Source organism: Thunnus maccoyii, chromosome 13, assembly GCF_910596095.1.
Source record: "Thunnus maccoyii chromosome 13, fThuMac1.1, whole genome shotgun sequence".
NCBI classification, from domain to species: domain Eukaryota; kingdom Metazoa; phylum Chordata; class Actinopteri; order Scombriformes; family Scombridae; genus Thunnus; species Thunnus maccoyii.
Window position 1 is genome coordinate 796,938 of NC_056545.1, and position 20,281 is coordinate 817,218.

At 39.7% G+C, this 20,281-nt stretch overlaps 1 protein-coding gene across 1 annotated transcript; it reads right to left on the reverse strand.

Annotated features, from left to right (window-relative positions):
• Positions 1–9,367: 9,367 nt before the first annotated feature.
• sra1 (steroid receptor RNA activator 1) lies at positions 9,368–16,979 on the reverse strand. Its single transcript, XM_042431831.1, has 6 exons — positions 16,721–16,979; positions 14,627–14,737; positions 12,097–12,183; positions 11,853–12,010; positions 11,327–11,435; positions 9,368–9,943 (listed from the first exon to the last, which is right to left on the reverse strand). Exons 1-6 carry the CDS (start codon positions 16,743–16,745, stop codon positions 9,630–9,632), a joined length of 804 nt encoding a protein of 267 aa, XP_042287765.1. The 5' UTR covers positions 16,746–16,979; the 3' UTR covers positions 9,368–9,629.
• Between the last annotated feature and the right edge of the window lie 3,302 nt (positions 16,980–20,281).

The window sequence follows — 20,281 nt, forward strand, 5'->3', positions numbered from 1 at the left end:
TAGTCAGCTGGCTAGTGTTAGTTAGCTTGAGAACATTAGTTAGCCAGTGAGCTCATCAGCTAGCTAAAGAATGACTGAACGATATATGATGAACGAATCTATGATCTGATGCTGTGAGATGAATCTGATGACTTGATAAAGACAAAAAAAAAGACTTCCAACAACAATGATGTGTGATCATGAAATCAAACTTTTGACTTGAAAACAATGACTTGGTCCCTGGTTTGGTTTGATCACAGAGCCCTGCAGCCGGGGGGGGGGGGCAACACTGCGGTAGGGGGCAGCAGATTCAGTTGTGAACGAGGCGTCAGTGGTTCCATCCAGACAAGATTTCCACCTAGCAGTGAAAATAAGTTTATAGAGTAACATATTATAGTAACATGATATATTATTATATACAGAAGCCAAGAGTCGCCATTGTTATTAACTAATTATTAGACCTGTTATCTCAGGATCACAATCACGGCTGTAGCCAACCAAAATATACACACATATATATATATATATATGTATATATATATATATATATATGTGTGTGTTGTCCCTAAAGGAGGTGAAATCAGACCTCAGTGGTAGCTACAGTCCTGGTCACAACTTAATTATCTTAGAAAATAGTGCTCATAGCTTATTTTTATAGATTTGATTATTGAGTTTCCTTGTTAGATATTGTCAAATAAATGAAAAAAATGATTATGAGCACCACAGAAACTGAATCTGAACTTCTCTCAAGATAATGAAGTCAGGATCTAGATTTAATTTGGTCTAAAGGTTATCAGAAACAACAGCGTCTCTCAGCCTCTGTAGCAATATGATTGAACAGAGTGTAACATTTAATATTGTAACAGCTGCGCAGGAAACGCTGAAAACATAACGATGACGGGGTTGGCTGTACGACGCTCATCTCTCTGCTTCCATCGGGCTCGGAGAGCTCCAGAAACCTTCCACCGCTCTCCGACCCGCGATCTTCCATGAACAGCCACACCTCCGCTCAGATTAGCCGCCCGCCTCCACCCCTGACCCCTGCCAGGTGTCCTAACGAGGGCCTTAATGAGGTACCCTTAATAAGCTGTCTGCCTGCTGCCTGCGCTCCACTCCGGGCTTCATTAGCAGAAGACACTTTATCAGTTAGGCGAGTTTACAAAATGTTTTAGCAGCAGAAGAAGCCAGCTTCTTGTGAGAGGAAGAAGAAAGTAGGGAAGGGACAAAAGAAGAGAAAAGGATGGAAGAATAGAAGAGACAAATTGCACACTTGATACTGTTTTAGCACCTAAATCAAAAATGTGATTAAATATAATTACACCATTCCACCTTAAATAGATACATGGGCACTCAAACAAAATCAGAGTGTAACTGTAACGTTACTGGTTTCCAGAACTTTTGAAGTTTCAGAGCAAAAAAAAATGAGTCGCAGTGACGCTCAGTCAGCCAATCAGAATCACTATCACCTGTCATCTGTCGCTGCCCTCGTCAATCAGAGCGGAGTCATCGGTACGGAGGCCCAGAGGTGACAAACATCACTGATGAGTCAAAAGTACAAATGAATGCATATAGAGGATGAATAAATAGAGCAATCATTTAAATTGGTCCCGATCAATACTGACATTTGCATATTAAGGCATTTGGAAACAGAAATATAGGATCTAATGTTTCTGGAGTTTAACCTTCAAATTAAAAAATAATAAATGTTTGTTATAAATTAAAAACAGATACAAGAAAAATGTATCAAACTTAATTAAAATGGGGCATAAATCTACATAAAAATGCAACATATACAACAACTATATGCTGTTGTTTAATTTTGCACATGTACGTCAACATGTACACTATGCCCACATAGCACTATCCTGTTATAGTTAATATCAGTATTATCGCTCCACTAACGCGTCTGTGAGATAAAACCTTTATGTTTTAGCCAGTCTCATTATCATAAAAGCGACGAGGGGAAAAAGTCACTAAAAATGTGAGATTGGTGGAGGATTAAACGCACCAATGAGAGACAGGAATGCGAGAGGTTGAAATTTAAAGAGACAGTACAATCAATTTAAATGGTTTTAATGTATTCAGTTTTACTTTTTGAGACATTTGAGAATGCGTTAGGACGATCTGGGTTGTTCCCGCTGTGTTGGTCTGTCGGGGGGGGTGTGGTCGCTGTGTGAAACCTCATATCTCCGTTTTGTTTTTTTTTTTAGAAGCCTTAATAATAAGTAATAATGAGTTTTAATATTATAATTAAGATTAAAATTGCATTTTGGATTTAGAAGTGACACATTAACCCGCCCGCTCAGAGTTGCTGTATTAAATTGTTTTGTTGCTAAATTCTTTTTTTTCAGGAGATGTGAGGTTTTGTGGTAACGGCAGCGTTGTAGAAACGTTAGATTCGTGAGTGTGGGGAGCTCGTATTTCTTCCTCTTCAGTGCTGGTGTTTACTTTCTTCTGTACAGATTCTGTGGTTTTTCTGCATGCTGGACTTGACTTTTGTGTTTTGTGTTTCGGCTTCGGCGTCTGCTGCGGTTTTTTTGGCGTTCCCGGCTGTCAGGTTGTGTTCCTGCTCTCAGGTGATTTGACTTGGACTTGTTAGCTTTGTTAGCATTCCTCACTAGGAGCGACCGTCTCTGCTAGCCGCGAGCTAACAAAACGCTAGTGGTGTTGACTTTGATATTCTGCGACTTTTGACCTGTTGTGTTTGTCTCAGAGGCTTTAAGCAGCTTTTTACCGTCGGGAGAATGTAGAACTTTGTACAATCAGATTCTTACTATGATGATATTATTATTCTCGATATATCGCATTTGTATATTCAAAAGCTTTTTAATGTTCAGATCAGACTTCCAGTGCCCGCGTTGTGTGAATCACCCTGTAGAGAACACATTGTGTATTATTAGGCTTTATTATTTTTGTTAGTATGATATGCATTATAGACTTTGACACGAGTTCCCACAGCAACCCGCTGGATGTGTTTGCCACAGCACCGCTTATTTTACTGACATCTCGGCGCCATTTGGCGTCCCGACTCGGGACATACTCAAACAACTGGGGATGCAAATTGGAGGCTGAATATCTGAGACTCTGAGAGTTGGATAGAAGAGGGTGGATCCTCTTTGATGATGTCACCAGGGGGACAGAGTCTGGTACTGGTGCTCACCTGTTTACTGTCAGGAAGTGATGTTGTCAATAGAAATTAGAAAAATTATTATCAGAAAAAAAAAAAGACTCAGCTCAAGTATTTTTTATACTCACAGGTCTGTTTCATGGCAGACATTGTAACACGACTCACCAATAGAACCATCATTATGTTATTAATAACAGGTGTAATTAAACACCTGTGCTGCTTTAACAAGTTAACAAGTGTCCGCTATGAAAAAGAGTCTATAGAACTTAAAATCAAACCTGTTCTGTGATCTTTTTTATGACTTCCCAGGAATATATATCGCTATTTTACTGGAAAAGTAAGACCTCAATTCAAACCTTTACATTCATATTTTGATCTCCGGCAAATAATGAATCTAAGACACTGTTGGACATTAATTAAACATAAAAAAAATAAGTGATAAAAACATTAATTCGGCTCCTCAGGAGACTTTGAGTGAACAGATTTAAGCTATTTTGCTAAGCTAGCTACCAGAACCCAACTCTAATGCACACGTATTATAAACAGTTAATTTCCGCAGGTATTATTCTCGGAAAAAACAGGAGAAGAAAAGAAAAAATCTGCCCTGCTAAAGTCAAAAAGGTGAATTTATCTGACTGACAGATGAGTTCAGCCTCCTCAGCGACACTTTCACCCCAAAACCAGAATGTGACCCCAGTCAGGACATCAAACGGCACCTCAGAGTGAATGTCTGTTTTCTACTGTAGACTAGTCTGTGTTTTCTATAAAGCAACTCTTCCACTTTGACCTTCTAAGACACTTGAAAGTATTATTAATCAGTGGTGGAAATATTTGAGCTCCGGGGACGCAGAGACAGTCCCTGGAAATATCTGAGATGTCATTTTTTTAGAACTATTTTGGTGTTTATGCTTGAAACTGAAAGTAGATTTCATGTTATTCCTACTGTATGAACAGATCCTATGATGTTTTTTCCTGTTTTTACCAGATGTTCAGCAGGTCTGGCTGCTCCATATTTATCTTCATGAATCCAAAGCAGCGACTTCCAACCTTCAGTTCATCCGAGAGATGATTTATTTTGTCTTTGTGACCCAGATGAGCCGCTGGGATTCAGGATTCCTGCGCTCATCGTTCGGTCTAAAAGATGTTGTCACAGATTACAGATCTGATTCTTTCATGAGGAGTTTTGTCGGATGCTAAAGACTCAGACAGGTTGGAAGTCTGTTTTGAAGCCTCATGTTCACCACAGGAAGCTTTTTGAATCGATGTGATGGGAAACAGCAGGACGAGTTTTATTTCACCCACGGGGGGGGGGGGAGGAACTGTTAGCGTTGTTAGCAAACCTCAGCTGTTTATCTGGCCATATAGACTACAGGTTATCAACAAGACAACATGCTAACTCGCAGCTAACATCCACAAGTTACAGTCAGGAATACAAACAATGCTAACAGTTAACTCGGGTTTAACTGATACACACATTTAGTTTTCTATAAATTATCATCATGTAATCAACACAGCAGCATTGGTAAGTTTTAATGGTTTTAACATATAAATAATACTGGATTAATAGTGATTGAACTGTTTAATTATACTTTCTGTACATTTCATTCATCTACAGATGTTCTTTGTTCCCCCTGAAATATGACATGACCTTTGAGTTAATTAAATAAACATTTTAAAGCATTACTTATAAATGTTAAACCCTAAATTACCAGAAATATGATCTACGCACATGACCAAACAAATTTTCTCAGTATTTAAACGCGCAATATGTCATTTCAGCCGCTAGACGTCTCAATCAAAACAATAACAACAGACGGAGTGTGATGACGGTGTGAAGTAGCAAGGGATCATGGGAGTTGTTGTCTTCGTTGTTAAATAACCAGCTTCACCGGGATAGGATTACTCCGGTGTTCATCATTCACAGAGGTCTCCTCCTCTCCAGAACAAACGGACCCGGTGATTACAGGTGAAAACACTGAATAAAACTGTTTCACCTAAAAAATCAGTGTTTCTCCGACGATGTACGGCGACCACCGGACGTCCGGTACGGGCTGTTAGCCGAGCTGCTGCTAACACTTGTTCGGTTTATTTCTCTTATAACTTTAGATCCAGACGTTCAGCAGAGGTCTCCTCCTCTCCAGAAACAAACGTACACGCAGATTAAAATCGTTAAAAATACTAATTAAAGCTGTTTCACCTAAAAAAATCTATATTTCTCTGACGATGTTCGGCGACGACCGGACTTCCTGGAGGGGCTGTTAGCCGAGCTGCTGCTAATGTTTGTCCAGTTTATTTCTCTGATAACTTAAGATCCAGACGTCCAATGACTAAAATCCTTCTTCCGGCTAAAAGATATAGTTAAAAACCACCTAAATTTATCATGAAAATGTGTCTTAAAACTGAATAAAAGTCCATTTATAACAGTTTGTGTGGAACAACCACAACGCCGATGTATTATCTTGTATGTGTGTAAGTTACTCTTTGGTAGACGCCATTGTAGCGGACAAACACAGCGCCGCCGTATGCATCTGGTGCGTGTTTACTCTTTGGTAGAGGAGGTATGACGCCATCGACAGGCGACCAAATGAAACGGACCGTTACTTTGATTAAATTACAGATTTCTCTGAGTTTGAACATTGTTGGAAACATTTGGGATAATGTAAGTACACAACTCAACAACATATATAACATAGGTCTAGTGGTTTTTAGACATTTTAATGTGGAATAATTACATATTATAGCTTTGATCTAAACAACGTTTTAAATGTTAACTGTTCAGTTATATTAAATGTACATTTTCTCTCCCTTCAGTTTGGTCTAGATGTTGTTTGTCTGCACCGTCAGGTACATCAGGGAGGTTTAAAAATGTATTAAAGGACTTTTTTTTATTATCTATAATTTAAAGAAAAGTTTGAGTCGGTCTGAGCCTGAAGCTTCTCCGCTCGCTGGGTTTATTGATCATTTGTTTGGTCTTTGGGGTTTTTTTTTCTTCCCAGTTAATAAATAAAACATTCAACATTTCTGGATATTTCAAATAAAAAGTCTTTTCTCACACCGTCCTCGCTGTTTCCCATCCACGATGTTCACACGCTCTGCAAAATCAATAACCGGCTCCGTCACAACCACTCAGCTTTTTCTACTATGATGGATATTGTACTGTATTAACGGACTCTAATGCTGCATGCTCAGTTTGTAACTGTGTGTGTGTGTGTGTGTGTGTGTGTGTGTGTGTGAGCGAGGGTGTGTGTGTGTGTGTGTGTTTCTAATTCTTCTTCTTCTGCATCGTGTTCAAAGTGTTTCTGTAAATAAACTGAGGTGGTCAAACGCTGCCTTCTGATTGGTCTGTTTGATTCATACAATTAAAAACAAGACAGGAAGTGGTTTCACGTTAATCTGCTTTTCATCGTAACACAAATAAACTTTAAATATTGTTTATGTTTATAAAACACAAGAGAGAAATGAAGCAATTATCTAAAATACTTTAACTACATCAAGCTCATAATACTGATGTACTTGTACTGCAGTAAAGTATCTCAGACCTGCGGCCCGAAGGACGACTTCTCTTCTTCTTCTTCTCTTTCTATTTTTAGTTTGTTTGTCTCTGCGGAGGACGAGACTCTTCTTTCTGTCTTTTCTGTCATTCATCTTTTATGGTTGGTTTCCTCTTTTCGAGCCTGCTCTCCTCCCCCCTGGGAAAGAGGAGGAGGAGGGAGAATGAAGAGGAGGGAGGAAGAAGAGGAGCTAGAGCTGATTGGTCAGCTGAGTTTCAGACTCTGCCGGTCCTGCAGCGCCGCCTGCAGGCTGCTCTGATGATGACATCTTGCTGTTTCTGTATTTCTGGTGAATTAGCTCTCACACTGTGACACAACTGATCAATAAATAAATGTCAGATTGAGATGAAGAGCTACGAGAACAAACATCAGCGAAGATTAACGATCAAAAACATGCAGGAAACATTTGAAGATCATCGTTTACTGCAATAAAGAGTTATGATAGTTATTCTACATTTATATTTCACATCTTATGTATTATTATATGAAGTTATTGTATGTTAATATAAAATATAGTTTAATGTGCTCAGACTCAGAAGGAACTAATAATAAAACTGCACTAATGAACGTCTCCCGGTGAGAATCCGGCTCTCTGCTCTTCATACGTGAAAAACAGCAGATAAATAAAGAAACATCTCCGGCTCTGCAAAGCTGTTTTAATACGAATCTGGAGCCGTTGTCATGGCAACAAGTCCTGAAACTCAAACCTGCAGACCTTATTGACAAGTCAGCGGATCAGGATCAAGATATTTTAGTCTGAACCACAAACATATAATTATCAGGTTACTAATCAATTACTATGATTCATCTGTGTAATTATCACAATGTTAATGTTATAATGAAGAGTTACCGATAATCATACCTGAAAAAATATACAAGTAAATAAAAGTTTGTGCATGAAAAAGGAATTTAAATTTAGTTTGTGACTCTGAACAGACTCATCTGTTAAAGGACCAACGACTGTTTCTTCTGTTTTTTTTTTTAAAGGTTTTTATTGTGTGATGAAACAAAACAACAGCAGGAACACAGAACCTGTTGCCCCAGTGCATGCTGGGAGGGTTCCCCAACACACTTACGTCATTTAACAGCAGTCACATGATCAGCTCTCAGCCGATCACATGAACGCTTCCTTCGTTAATCAAGATAACGTCACACAGGATTAATAAATTCATCCTCAGACTGGCTGCATGAGAGTTAACAGGATTATTTTAGCCTGAATTAGTTAAACCACATCTGAAGAGCAACAGACGGAGGTGAAGTCGCTGGTTTCCTCTGTGTTGTTGATTTAGTGAGTTTCTTGTGGTTTTCATCGTTAGGAGCAGTAACGCGTTACAGTAATATAATAATGTTTGTCAGTAACAGTAGTGTGAGAGATGACAGCCTCATTGATATCAGTATAATAATGTCTTATATATAATTAAAGCTGTAAGCAGCGTTGGTCGAGACCTCGCACTCTGGCCCGTCGGGATCAAATCATTTTACTTTTTAAAAATGAGGGATGTTTCTTACAAGTGTGGTGTGCTTTTATTTTGAAAGTTTGATTGACAGGATGAGAGTTCTCTGCAGGGTGAGACATGTCTGTCTTGCTCACACCTGTGGCCCATTCACTTGAATTTCAATTAGTAAATTTTTTGTGTGTAAAACAAATTATTTTCCTAATTTTCATCAAGTCTATTTTTAGAAAAGTAAAGACTTTTAACCCACATGACCTGGTCAAAGTTTGATTGACATGTGTACTGTCAGGTGTGTAGAGACAATAAGTAACTGATACTCATATATTTGAATGGAGAGTGTGAGTGAACCCACACCTTTTTGAACATTTACTGCTTCCACATAGTTTTAGATACAAACTTCATTTGAACTTTAAATGAGTCACGAGACATTGACCTACAAATCTTGAATTTACATGTTTTTTCTATCTTTTATTGTTTTTGAGATATTAGAGTGTGAGTTTTAAAGTCTTTTCTTGCTCCTCCTGTGATTTTATAATGAGTGTGTATTGCGGAATGTTTCACAGCACTGAGGGAGTGACATCACCAGGAGCAGTTGGAGAGGAGGATTTTAGAGAACGCTTCTCGTGAAATATCCTCATAAATCCCATGACTTTGGCCAAATCTTACATTAAAAATCATATTTTAGTAGGAAATTTCGTGGCGAATCCATTGATACAGGTTTGAAAGTGGTCAGACTTATAGTTTAGATGTCAGAAGCTTCTGTTTGACACAAAGTTCATGCCCATAGATTGCCTTCCCATTGGTTTACATTGTAAGGATGATGTGGCACTGCAACTTTCAGGGCTTATTAAATCCAAACCGTTCGAGTTATTACAAAGTTTTTAACAACTTTTTTTCAGCATAGTGTCAAAAGTCACCTATTAAAGTTTGAAGCCGATACCATTATCTTAATTGAATTGGGGCAAAGTCTTATTTTGAAAGGCTAATTGTGGACTTCCTGTTGGATTTAGGTCAGGGGTGTCAGTGTATGATTTGTAGGTCTTGATGAGACGAATAATTGAGTTTTGGTTTGATCTCTCTACGACATTCCTACGGGCTGTGGCGGCCATTTTAGTTTTTCAGCAGACCTGAAAACTGTTTTCAGTAATTAATTATAATTCTCAAGTAACTTGCACAACTCTGTATAAGATTGTGTTTTTGTTGTGTTTATGTAAAGTGTAAATATGTATTTGGACAATGAAATGAACAGAAATCAGTGACTGGAAGACTGAATTTAATGTTTCAGTTTAGTTGTTACATAATGAACAGCTGAGTTTTGCTGTTTTAAAGTTTCTACTTGATGATTCGTCGGTCTGAAAGTTTGAATGGAGCTCCGCTGTGATTGGTGGAAACACAACATGTGATCTGGTCACATGACAGGACGACTGAGGACCAGCAGCACCAGGTCCTGGTTTTGGTTGAAAGATTCAAAGTTTTCAAAGAGAGAAAGAACCTGCGAGTCCTGCAGGACGAGAAGGATCAGGACTGAGAGACAGAGTCTGGTTCCTTAGAGTCCTGGACTGGATCTGCAGGGTCCTGGACTGGTCCTGCAGGGTCCTGGACCGGTTCTGCAGGGTCCTGGACTGGTTCTGCAGCATCCTGGACTGGTTCTGCAGCGTCCTGGACTGGTCCTGCAGTGTCCTGGACTGGTTCTAAGAGTTCTGGTCTGAGCTTTCGGGTCTCAGCGATGAGTCGTTTGACACCAACCATCCATTGGCTGACCTCGGTCACATGATCGACCATCAGGGAACGATGCAGCTCATCAGCAGAGTCCCATCTACCAGACCGCAGCTCTGGAGAGACAGACAGGTGTTCAGACAGACAGACAGGTGTTCAGACAGACAGACAGACAGACAGACAGACAGACAGACAGACAGACAGACAGACAGACAGACAGGTGTTCAGACAGACAGACAGACAGGTGTTCAGACAGACAGACAGACAGACAGACAGACAGACAGACAGACAGACAGACAGGTGTTCAGACAGACAGACAGACAGACAGGTGTTCAGACAGACAGACAGACAGACAGACAGACAGACAGGTGTTCAGACAGACAGACAGGTGTTCAGACAGACAAACAGGTGTTCAGACAGACAGACAGACAGACAGACAGGTGTTCAGACAGACAGACAGGTGTTCAGACAGACAGACAGGTGTTCAGACAGACAGGTGTTCAGACAGACAGACAGGTGTTCAGACAGACAGGCGTTCAGACAGACAGGTGTTCAGACAGACAGACAGACAGACAGACAGGTGTTCAGACAGACAGACAGGTGTTCAGACAGACAGGCATTCAGACAGACAGGTGTTCAGACAGACAGGCATTCAGACAGACAGGTGTTCAGACAGACAGACAGGTGTTCAGACAGACAGACAGGTGTTCAGACAGACAGACAGACAGACAGACAGACAGACAGGTGTTCAGACAGACAGACAGGTGTTCAGACAGACAGACAGGTGTTCAGACAGACAGACAGGTGTTCAGACAGAAAGACAGGTGTTCAGACAGACAGGTGTTCAGACAGACAGACAGGTGTTCAGACAGACAGGTGTTCAGACAGACAGACAGGTGTTCAGACAGACAGACAGGTGTTCAGACAGACAGGTGTTCAGACAGACAGACAGACAGACAGACAGACAGACAGGTGTTCAGACAGACAGACAGGTGTTCAGACAGACAGACAGGTGTTCAGACAGAAAGACAGACAGACAGGTGTTCAGACAGACAGACAGGTGTTTAGACAGACAGGTGTTCAGACAGACAGACAGACAGACAGACAGGTGTTCAGACAGACAGGCATTCAGACAGACAGGTGTTCAGACAGACAGGTGTTCAGACAGACAGACAGGTGTTCAGACAGACAGACAGACAGACAGGTGTTCAGACAGACAGACAGACAGACAGACAGGTGTTCAGACAGACAGACAGGCAGACAGACAGACAGACAGGTGTTCAGACAGACAGACAGACAGACAGACAGACAGACAGGTGTTCAGACAGACAGACAGACAGACAGACAGACAGGTGTTCAGACAGGTGTTCAGACAGACAGGTGTTCAGACAGACAGACAGACAGACAGACAGACAGACAGACAGACAGACAGACAGACAGACAGGCGTTCAGACAAGCAGACAGACAGACAGACAGGTGTTCAGACAGACAGGTGTTACCCAGAGACAGGTTGTCCATGCGTCTCCTCACAGGTAGGCTGAGTCTACCTGACCTCCAGCTGTCCTCCAGGAGGCGGAGCCTCTTTGCCACATCGTTACACACCTGATCCTGCACACAGGGGTCAAAGGTCACACAGGTCGCACCGTGTTTACGCTCCGCTGTTTACTGTGAGTATGTTTACTTTATCCACCATAGTGTCTGTCATACAGGAAGTGATGTCACAGCCAGTCTGATCAGTCATGTGACTCTTCAGCCGTTAAAGTATTGAACGTGTTTCTATCAGGAAACTGTTTAATATTCTAATAAACTGCTGATCGGATCAATTAAACACGATTAACGTCTCACTGGGATCAATCGACACGTGTTTCACTATTACTAAACGATTGATCATATAATCAATAACTGACAGGCTCATTTAGTTGAAGCACTAAAGGGAAATGATTAATACATAAACAAACTTCACCATGTTTATATTATTAAATATATTATAGTATATTAATTATTATTAATATCTTTTAAACTCACAGAGACGTTCTGTCTGCAGGCAGCGAGCGCTCTGTTCAGCACCAACATCACGGCCTCCACATCAGGCTCGCTCTCTGATTGGCTGCTGTCGATATCCTTCTGACTTCTCATTGGACCGAGAGGAGGGGGCGTGGCTACCCCGCCAGCAGGAGGCCGAGCTGTGAGGAGGAGGAGGAGGAGGAGGTTAACTGGTCGTCTGACTTTATTGATCTGTGCACCTTCTTCTTCTTCTGCTGCTCCTTACCTGGGCCCAGAGGAGGCGGGGCTACACCACATGGGGGAGGGGCCAGAGGATTGGAAGTGACAGGGGCCATGGGCGGGGCTCCGGCATCTGGGGACCAATCAGGGACAAGATGATGCTCACGTTACAGTCATTGCCCAAATCTGTGGACAAACAGCTGATTGACGCCACATTTAGAGCTGCAACTCTAAATGTGGCGTCAATCAGCTGTTTGATTTGTTCCATTATCGATTAATCTGGTGATTAGTTGATCAATGTTTCCAAAGATGACGTCATCAAATGTCTCAAAGATCTTCAGTTTACTGTCAAAGATTATCAAAACAGCTTAATCAATGTTAATTAATGTTTAGTGAATGATTTTCTATGAATGAAAAACAAATTTATTTCATCTTCATCTTTACAAAGTTAAAACTAGCAGAGTCATTTTATCCTGCAGCAGAACGTTTTTAACACATTTCAGCAGAAAGTTTGTAATTCTTCTCATTTTTCTGTTTGTATCGTTTCGAAGGGAACAGAAAAGACACCTGAAGACGTCGTCCTGGACTCGTTTTATAGACTAATTTCATTTATCAATATAAAAATGATCAATATTAGAGCTGCTACAGACACTAGAAATCATAGAAATAACACGTTCTGTATAGAATCATCACATTTTCTCCAGTATCACAACGATCAGTGAGAGTTAACAGCTGATTCACATCACAGCCTGTATACAGATGTTTGTTTCATGTTTACAGTCTGTATACAGATGTTTGTTTCATGTTTACAGTCTGTATACAGATGTTTGTTTCATGTTTACAGTCTGTATACAGATGTTGATGTTTCATGTTTACAGTCTGTATACAGATGTTTGTTTCATGTTTACAGTCTGTATACAGATGTTTGTTTCATGTTTACAGTCTGTATACAGATGTTTGTTTCATGTTTACAGTCTGTATACAGATGTTTGTTTCATGTTTACAGTCTGTATACAGATGTTGATGTTTCATGTTTACAGTCTGTATACAGATGTTTGTTTCATGTTTACAGTCTGTATACAGATGTTGATGTTTCATGTTTACAGTCTGTATACAGATGTTTGTTTCATGTTTACAGTCTGTATACAGATGTTTGTTTCATGTTTACAGTCTGTATACAGATGTTGATGTTTCATGTTTACAGTCTGTATACAGATGTTTGTTTCATGTTTACAGTCTGTATACAGATGTTGATGTTTCATGTTTACAGTCTGTATACAGATGTTTGTTTCATGTTTACAGTCTGTATACAGATGTTTGTTTCATGTTTACAGTCTGTATACAGATGTTGATGTTTCATGTTTACAGTCTGTATACAGATGTTTGTTTCATGTTTACAGTCTGTATACAGATGTTTGTTTCATGTTTACAGTCTGTATACAGATGTTGATGTTTCATGTTTACAGTCTGTATACAGATGTTTGTTTCATGTTTACAGTCTGTATACAGATGTTGATGTTTCATGTTTACAGTCTGTATACAGATGTTTGTTTCATGTTTACAGTCTGTATACAGATGTTTGTTTCATGTTTACAGTCTGTATACAGATGTTGATGTTTCATGTTTACAGTCTGTATACAGATGTTTGTTTCATGTTTACAGTCTGTATACAGATGTTGATGTTTCATGTTTACAGTCTGTATACAGATGTTTGTTTCATGTTTACAGTCTGTATACAGATGTTTGTTTCATGTTTACAGTCTGTATACAGATGTTGATGTTTCATGTTTACAGTCTGTATACAGATGTTTGTTTCATGTTTACAGTCTGTATACAGATGTTTGTTTCATGTTTACAGTCTGTATACAGATGTTGATGTTTCATGTTTACAGTCTGTATACAGATGTTTGTTTCATGTTTACAGTCTGTATACAGATGTTGATGCTTCATGTTTACAGTCTGTATACAGATGTTTGTTTCATGTTTACAGTCTGTATACAGATGTTGATGTTTCATGTTTACAGTCTGTATACAGATGTTGATGCTTCATGTTTACAGTCTGTATACAGATGTTTGTTTCATGTTTACAGTCTGTATACAGATGTTGATGCTTCATGTTTACAGTCTGTATACAGATGTTTGTTTCATGTTTACAGTCTGTATACAGATGTTTGTTTCATGTTTACAGTCTGTATACAGATGTTGATGCTTCATGTTTACAGTCTGTATACAGATGTTTGTTTCATGTTTACAGTCTGTATACAGATGTTGATGTTTCATGTTTACAGTCTGTATACAGATGTTTGTTTCATGTTTACAGTCTGTATACAGATGTTGATGTTTCATGTTTACAGTCTGTATACAGATGTTTGTTTCATGTTTACAGTCTGTATACAGATGTTTGTTTCATGTTTACAGTCTGTATACAGATGTTGTTTCATGTTTACAGTCTGTATACAGATGTTGATGTTTCATGTTTACAGTCTGTATACAGATGTTTGTTTCATGTTTACAGTCTGTATACAGATGTTTGTTTCATGTTTACAGTCTGTATACAGATGTTGATGTTTTCTCACCAGATGCTGGTGGAGCTGCTCTCTTGTTCAGGAGGTTCCTCTGTGGCCCGCGGGTCATCTGAAGGCCGTACGAGAACTGAGGGGGGTCGTTCCATCCCCGCTCCTGGTTACCTAGGCAACAGCGGTGGAAGAAGTATTCAGATATTTTACTGCAGTAAAAGTACATAAGTATTATGAGCTTGATGTAGTTAAAGTATTGCAGTAAAAGTACATAAGTATTCTGAGCTTGATGTAGTTAAAGTATTGCAGTAAAAGTACATAAGTATTATGAGCTTGATGTAGTTAAAGTATTGCAGTAAAAGTACATAAGTATTATGAGCTTGATGTAGTTAAAGTATTGCAGTAAAAGTACATAAGTATTATGAGCTTGATGTAGTTAAAGTATTGCAGTAAAAGTACATAAGTATTATGAGCTTGATGTAGTTAAAGTATTGCAGTAAAAGTACATAAGTATTATGAGCTTGATGTAGTTAAAGTATTGCAGTAAAAGTACATAAGTATTATGAGCTTGATGTAGTTAAAGTATTGCAGTAAAAGTACATAAGTATTATGAGCTTGATGTAGTTAAAGTATTGCAGTAAAAGTACATAAGTATTATGAGCTTGATGTAGTTAAAGTATTGCAGTAAAAGTACATAAGTATTATGAGCTTGATGTAGTTAAAGTATTGCAGTAAAAGTAGTGGTTTGGTCCCTCTGACTGATATATTATTATATATGACATCATTAGATTATTAATAGTGAAGCATCAGTGTTAGAGCAGCATGTTACTGTTGTAGCTGCTGGAGGTGGAGCTAGTTTACACTACTTTATATACAGTTAGCTAGTTTAGTCCAGTGGTTCCCAACCTAGGGGTCGGGCCCCTCCAAAGGGTCAGCAGATAAATCTGAGGGGTGGTGAGATGATTAATGGGAGAGGAAAGAAGAAAAAACAAAGTTCTGATACACAAATCTGTTTTCAGTTTTTGGACTTTTTCTCTAATCTTTGATTTTTGCTGAAATATTGGATCATTTGAACATTTATTGAAATGAAAGCATGTGAGAAGTTTAGAGGGAAAAATCACTATTTGGTGGAGCTGTTAACAACTCATAGACATGTGAAATGTGACCCCGACTACACATTGCTTTTTGTAAGACGTCAAAAGACAAAAAGGTTGGAAACCACTGGTTTCATCTTTAACAATGTGTTGTATTTTAAAAGCTTGTTATATTATCCATTGTGTCAAATCTTCATCTGAAAAGTAACTAAAGCTGTCAAATAAATGTAGTGGAGTAGAAAGTACAATATTTCCCTCTGAAATGTAGAAAGTAGCATCACATGGAAATACTCCAGTAAAGTACAAGTACCTCAAACTGTACTAAAGTAGTTGAGTAAATGTACTTAGTAACTTTCCACTGCTGACGTGTTTTTATTGATTAGTTCAACATCTATGCAGAAATGTCCATGAACGCATCGTTTATAAGATGTTTTGTGCTTCACTGTATTTCTTTGTTTATAATCATTTAAAATCTTACATTCAGACCTGACATCAGTCATGATGTCATGTTTATTGATTACGTCATATTGATCGTGGGGGGAGCAGCTATAGATTTGGGATCTCAGCTGTTTCTCACTGCAGACGCTTTTTTACATATTTGACCAGCGGGGAGTGTCAGTAGATCACCGACATCTCTGTTCATGTCGGTTACATTTTATCTGACTGTGACACCAAAACAGTCTTTTAATAGAAAGATGAGTAATTTATCAGGATTGAGGAAACAACCCGACAACCAGCAATAAATCTCACATTAAAACCTAAATAATTACTATTTGTATTATTATTTGTAAGCCGAATTAAAAAGCAACATAATTAAGTAATAAATGCTATCATTCATATTTATAAAGTGTGTGATTTCAGCCTCAGGAAACTCGGAACATTAACTTACCAGATTTTTCAACGCAGTTCGTTGCTGGTTCCGTCGGTTCGACATTAACTCAGTTTGGGTCAAAGCAGCTAAAGTATCATGCTAAGCTAGCTGTTAGCTTACAGATCATTAGCTCATTAAAGACTTTATAATTAATATTATTAACTTTGTTCAGTGAAGCTCATAACTCACCTGGTTTAATGTACCGGTCATCCATGTTGGAAGCGAAGCTAACGGCTAAGCTAACCGGAAGAGTTAAAACAACATTAAACGTTTAAAGAGAACTTTGATTTAATCTAATTGATTAAAACAGACATAAAAGCTCATTCTGTGAACAGGAAGTAGTTAGTGTTACGTTTACTTTAAAACACAGAGAGTTAAAATAACGCAGATTTATATCCGCGTCAATCTCAAAACAACTTCCGCTACGACTTCAAAATAAGATCAAGTTGTTTGTATTTTATTTTGTTTTTGCTGACGTGGCTCCTCACTTCCGTCCCAGCGAGGATGGACGAGTGTAATCCACCAATCAGGACGTCCTCGCTCACTCTACGTCATTTAGGGGAGACAACAACTACTGATGACGCACTTCACCTCAGCTGGATAGGAGGAAATCAGTCATCAATATGTAAAAATTATTAATAGTTTAAACTCTAATTTCTGCATATTGATAACTGCTCCAGTGTTTTATTAGTGAATTATAGATCTACACTGAATAAAACACTAATAGATCATTTAAATCTGTTAATTACTGAAAGAACAGAAGTGATGTAAAGGAAAAACAAAAACAGCTGCAGAATCTGTTTAAATGAAATATTTAGTGACGTCAGAGAAGAAGAAAAGAAACTTTTTGGCTCATGAAGAAAAATAATAAAGTTACAACAATGTTTTTATGATCGATTCACGATTCTGTCATTTTTATTTTATGAATAAATATGATCAGCTGCTGTTTTCACTCCCGATCAGATCAGCTGACTGATCAATAAACACAACAAACTGTAGGATACACCTGTGGCTCCTCCCCTAAGCTCCTTCAGAAGCCTCCTCTCTCTTCTCTCCTCATCTCCTCGTCTCCTCTCTCCTCATCTCCTCGTCTCCTCTCTCCTCGTCTCCTCGTCTCCTCGTCTCCTCGTCTCCTCTCTCTTCTCTCCTCGTTTCCTCGTCTCCTCGTCTCCTCTCTCCTCGTCTCCTCGTCTCCTTGTCTCCTCTCTCCTCGTCTCCTCTCTCTTCTCTCCTCTCTCCTCTCTCCTCATCTCCTCTCTCCTCGTCTACTCGTCTCCTCGTCTCCTCTCTCCTCGTCTCCTCGTCTCCTTGTCTCCTCTCTCCTCGTCTCCTCTCTCTTCTCTCCTCTCTCCTCTCTCCTCGTCTACTCGTCTCCTCGTCTCCTCTCTCTTCTCTCCTCGTCTCCTCGTCTCCTCGTCTCTTCTCTCCTCGTCTCCTCGTCTCCTTGTCTCCTCTCTCCTCGTCTCCTCTCTCTTCTCTCCTCTCTCCTCATCTCCTCTCTCCTCGTCTACTCGTCTCCTCGTCTCCTCTCTCTTCTCTCCTCGTCTCCTCTCTTCTCTCCTCGTCTCCTCGTCTCCTTGTCTCCTCTCTCCTCGTCTCCTCTCTCGTCTCCTCGTCTCTTCTCTCCTCTCTCCTTGTCTCCTCTCTCCTCATCTCCTCTCTTGTCTCCTTGTCTCCTCGTCTCCTCGTCTCCTCTCTCCTTGTCTCTTCTCTCCTCATCTCCTCATCTCCTCGTCTCCTCGTCTCCTCTCTCCTCGTCTCTTCTCTCCTCGTCTCCTCGTCTCCTTGTCTCCTGGTCTCATCTGCAGCCGTCGTGTCCTCGAGGTGCATTTAAGGCTGAAAAATAACATTCATTTTAAATATATTGTTTTAAACATGTATGTTTGTTTAAACATGTATGTGCAACGTGTTTGTCTTTTTTTATTAACATATTCATTTATAATAATAATAATTTGATGTAAATATTTCTATTAATACAAAATAACGTATTTACTGACTGATATAAATCTGGTAAAGTTTATTCATATAAAAGTCATATTTAAATATAATTGTGCTGTTTAGAATATATGAGGTGATCAATGAGTCTGATCGGCTCATCAGGTCGTGATGCTGATCAATCAGCTGATGACTGTTTACAAGAGTTGAATCTTTCAAAACCTCCTCTCTTCTCTGATTGTAACAATATATTTATTGATTAATAAACATGTTTGTGTGTGTGCGTGTGGTTGTCATGGAAATGTGCTTGTTTTCATTGAAGGGGAGCAAAGAGTGAAAGAGGGAGGGGAGTGATGATGTCATCAGGAGGAGGGAGGAGGGAGGAGGGAGGAGGGAGGAGGGAGTGGTACTGCCTCCATCACTGAGAGAGAGGAGGAGGAGGAGGAAAGCAGCATCCTTCATCACACACAGAGGAAAGAGAGAGAGAGAGAGAGAGAGAGAGAGAGAGAGGAGGGACGAAGGAGAGGAGACGCCGGGACGGACGGATAAATAAAGAAGAAGAAGAAGAAGAAGAAGACCGATGGTGTCGTCTGAGAGAAGGACGAGAGACACCGAGACAGACACACGGACAGAGAGAGAGAGAGAGACGGGCAGGAGGAGGGTTTAATCTGTCATCTGGGCCTCTGTGTGTGTGTGTGTGTGTGTGTGTGTGTGTGTGTGTGTGTGTGTGTGTGTGTGTGTGTGTGTGTGTGTTGGAGGGCGATCAGCTGATTGGAGCACACACGTCGGAGGGCGGAGCCATGATGGGCAAGGATTACATGTTGGCCATCATTATAGTCAACTATGACGGTAAGACACACACACACACACACACACACACACACACACACACACACACACACACACACACACACACACACACACACACAAACAGGTCCTTGCAGTTCGACAGACTTGTGAGGACCTTCCTCACTCTGTTGTTTACATGTTTGTTGTTTGTTGAGCAGGTGTATAAAACAAACAGGATGTTTATTTATTTACTGAGGTCAGAAACATCACAGCATGAAAAGTTTCACGCAGGATAAAAACAAATAAACTAAACTGAGAAACACAGATAACAGTGTTATAAATGAGCTACCAGACATATCAGAGTCCTTCATTTAAAGGACCAGTTCCCAGTGTTCCCAGTGTTCCCAGTGTGTTAAACAAGCAGGCAGGTGTCTGTAATCATTCCTCCTGTTCATACTGGATATTAAAAGATCCTTCAAATGTGCTTTCAATGGAAGTGATGGAGGATAAAATCCACAGTGTGTCCACACAGTCATTTAAAGTCTGTGTGAAGCTTCTATTCAGCTTCAGCAGTCTGAGTTAGTCATATCAAGTGGATATCTGACACATTTACAGTCTTTTTAGCATCAAATTCCCTCTTTGTGTTTCCCTGTTGAGCTGCAGGTGGAAGTATAGTAACAAAAAGAGGAACTTTGGCACTAAAAAGACTGTAACGTTGAAAGATATCTACTTGATTTGACTCATTTGGACGCTGAAGCTTCATATTAGCTTCAGATAAACTTTTAAATACATTTTAGTCCTCCATCACTTCCATTGTAAGGTCATTATGAAGGGATCTTCTAATGGTCAGTATGAACAGGAGGAATGATTACAGCAAGAAAAAACAGCTTTAATGTTCATTTGATGACTGTTGTTGTTTTAAAACAGACTCTAAAAAACTGTGAACTGGTCCTTAAATTTCCGTCTGTCTTGTTGTTAATACTGTTCCCAGTCTGACTGTCAGCTCATCACCTGCTGTTGTGTAAA

Bases quoted from the DNA above. Each gene is read 5' to 3' on its own strand.
- sra1 (XM_042431831.1), bottom strand. From the start codon at position 16,745: ATGGATGACCGGTACATTAAACCAG. The intron at 12,184-14,626 runs GTGAGAAAACAT...ATTGGTCCCCAG, and splicing joins AGCAGCTCCACCAGCATCTG to ATGCCGGAGCCCCGCCCATG. The intron at 9,944-11,326 runs GTAACACCTGTC...CTGTCTCTCCAG, and splicing joins CATGGACAACCTGTCTCTGG to AGCTGCGGTCTGGTAGATGG.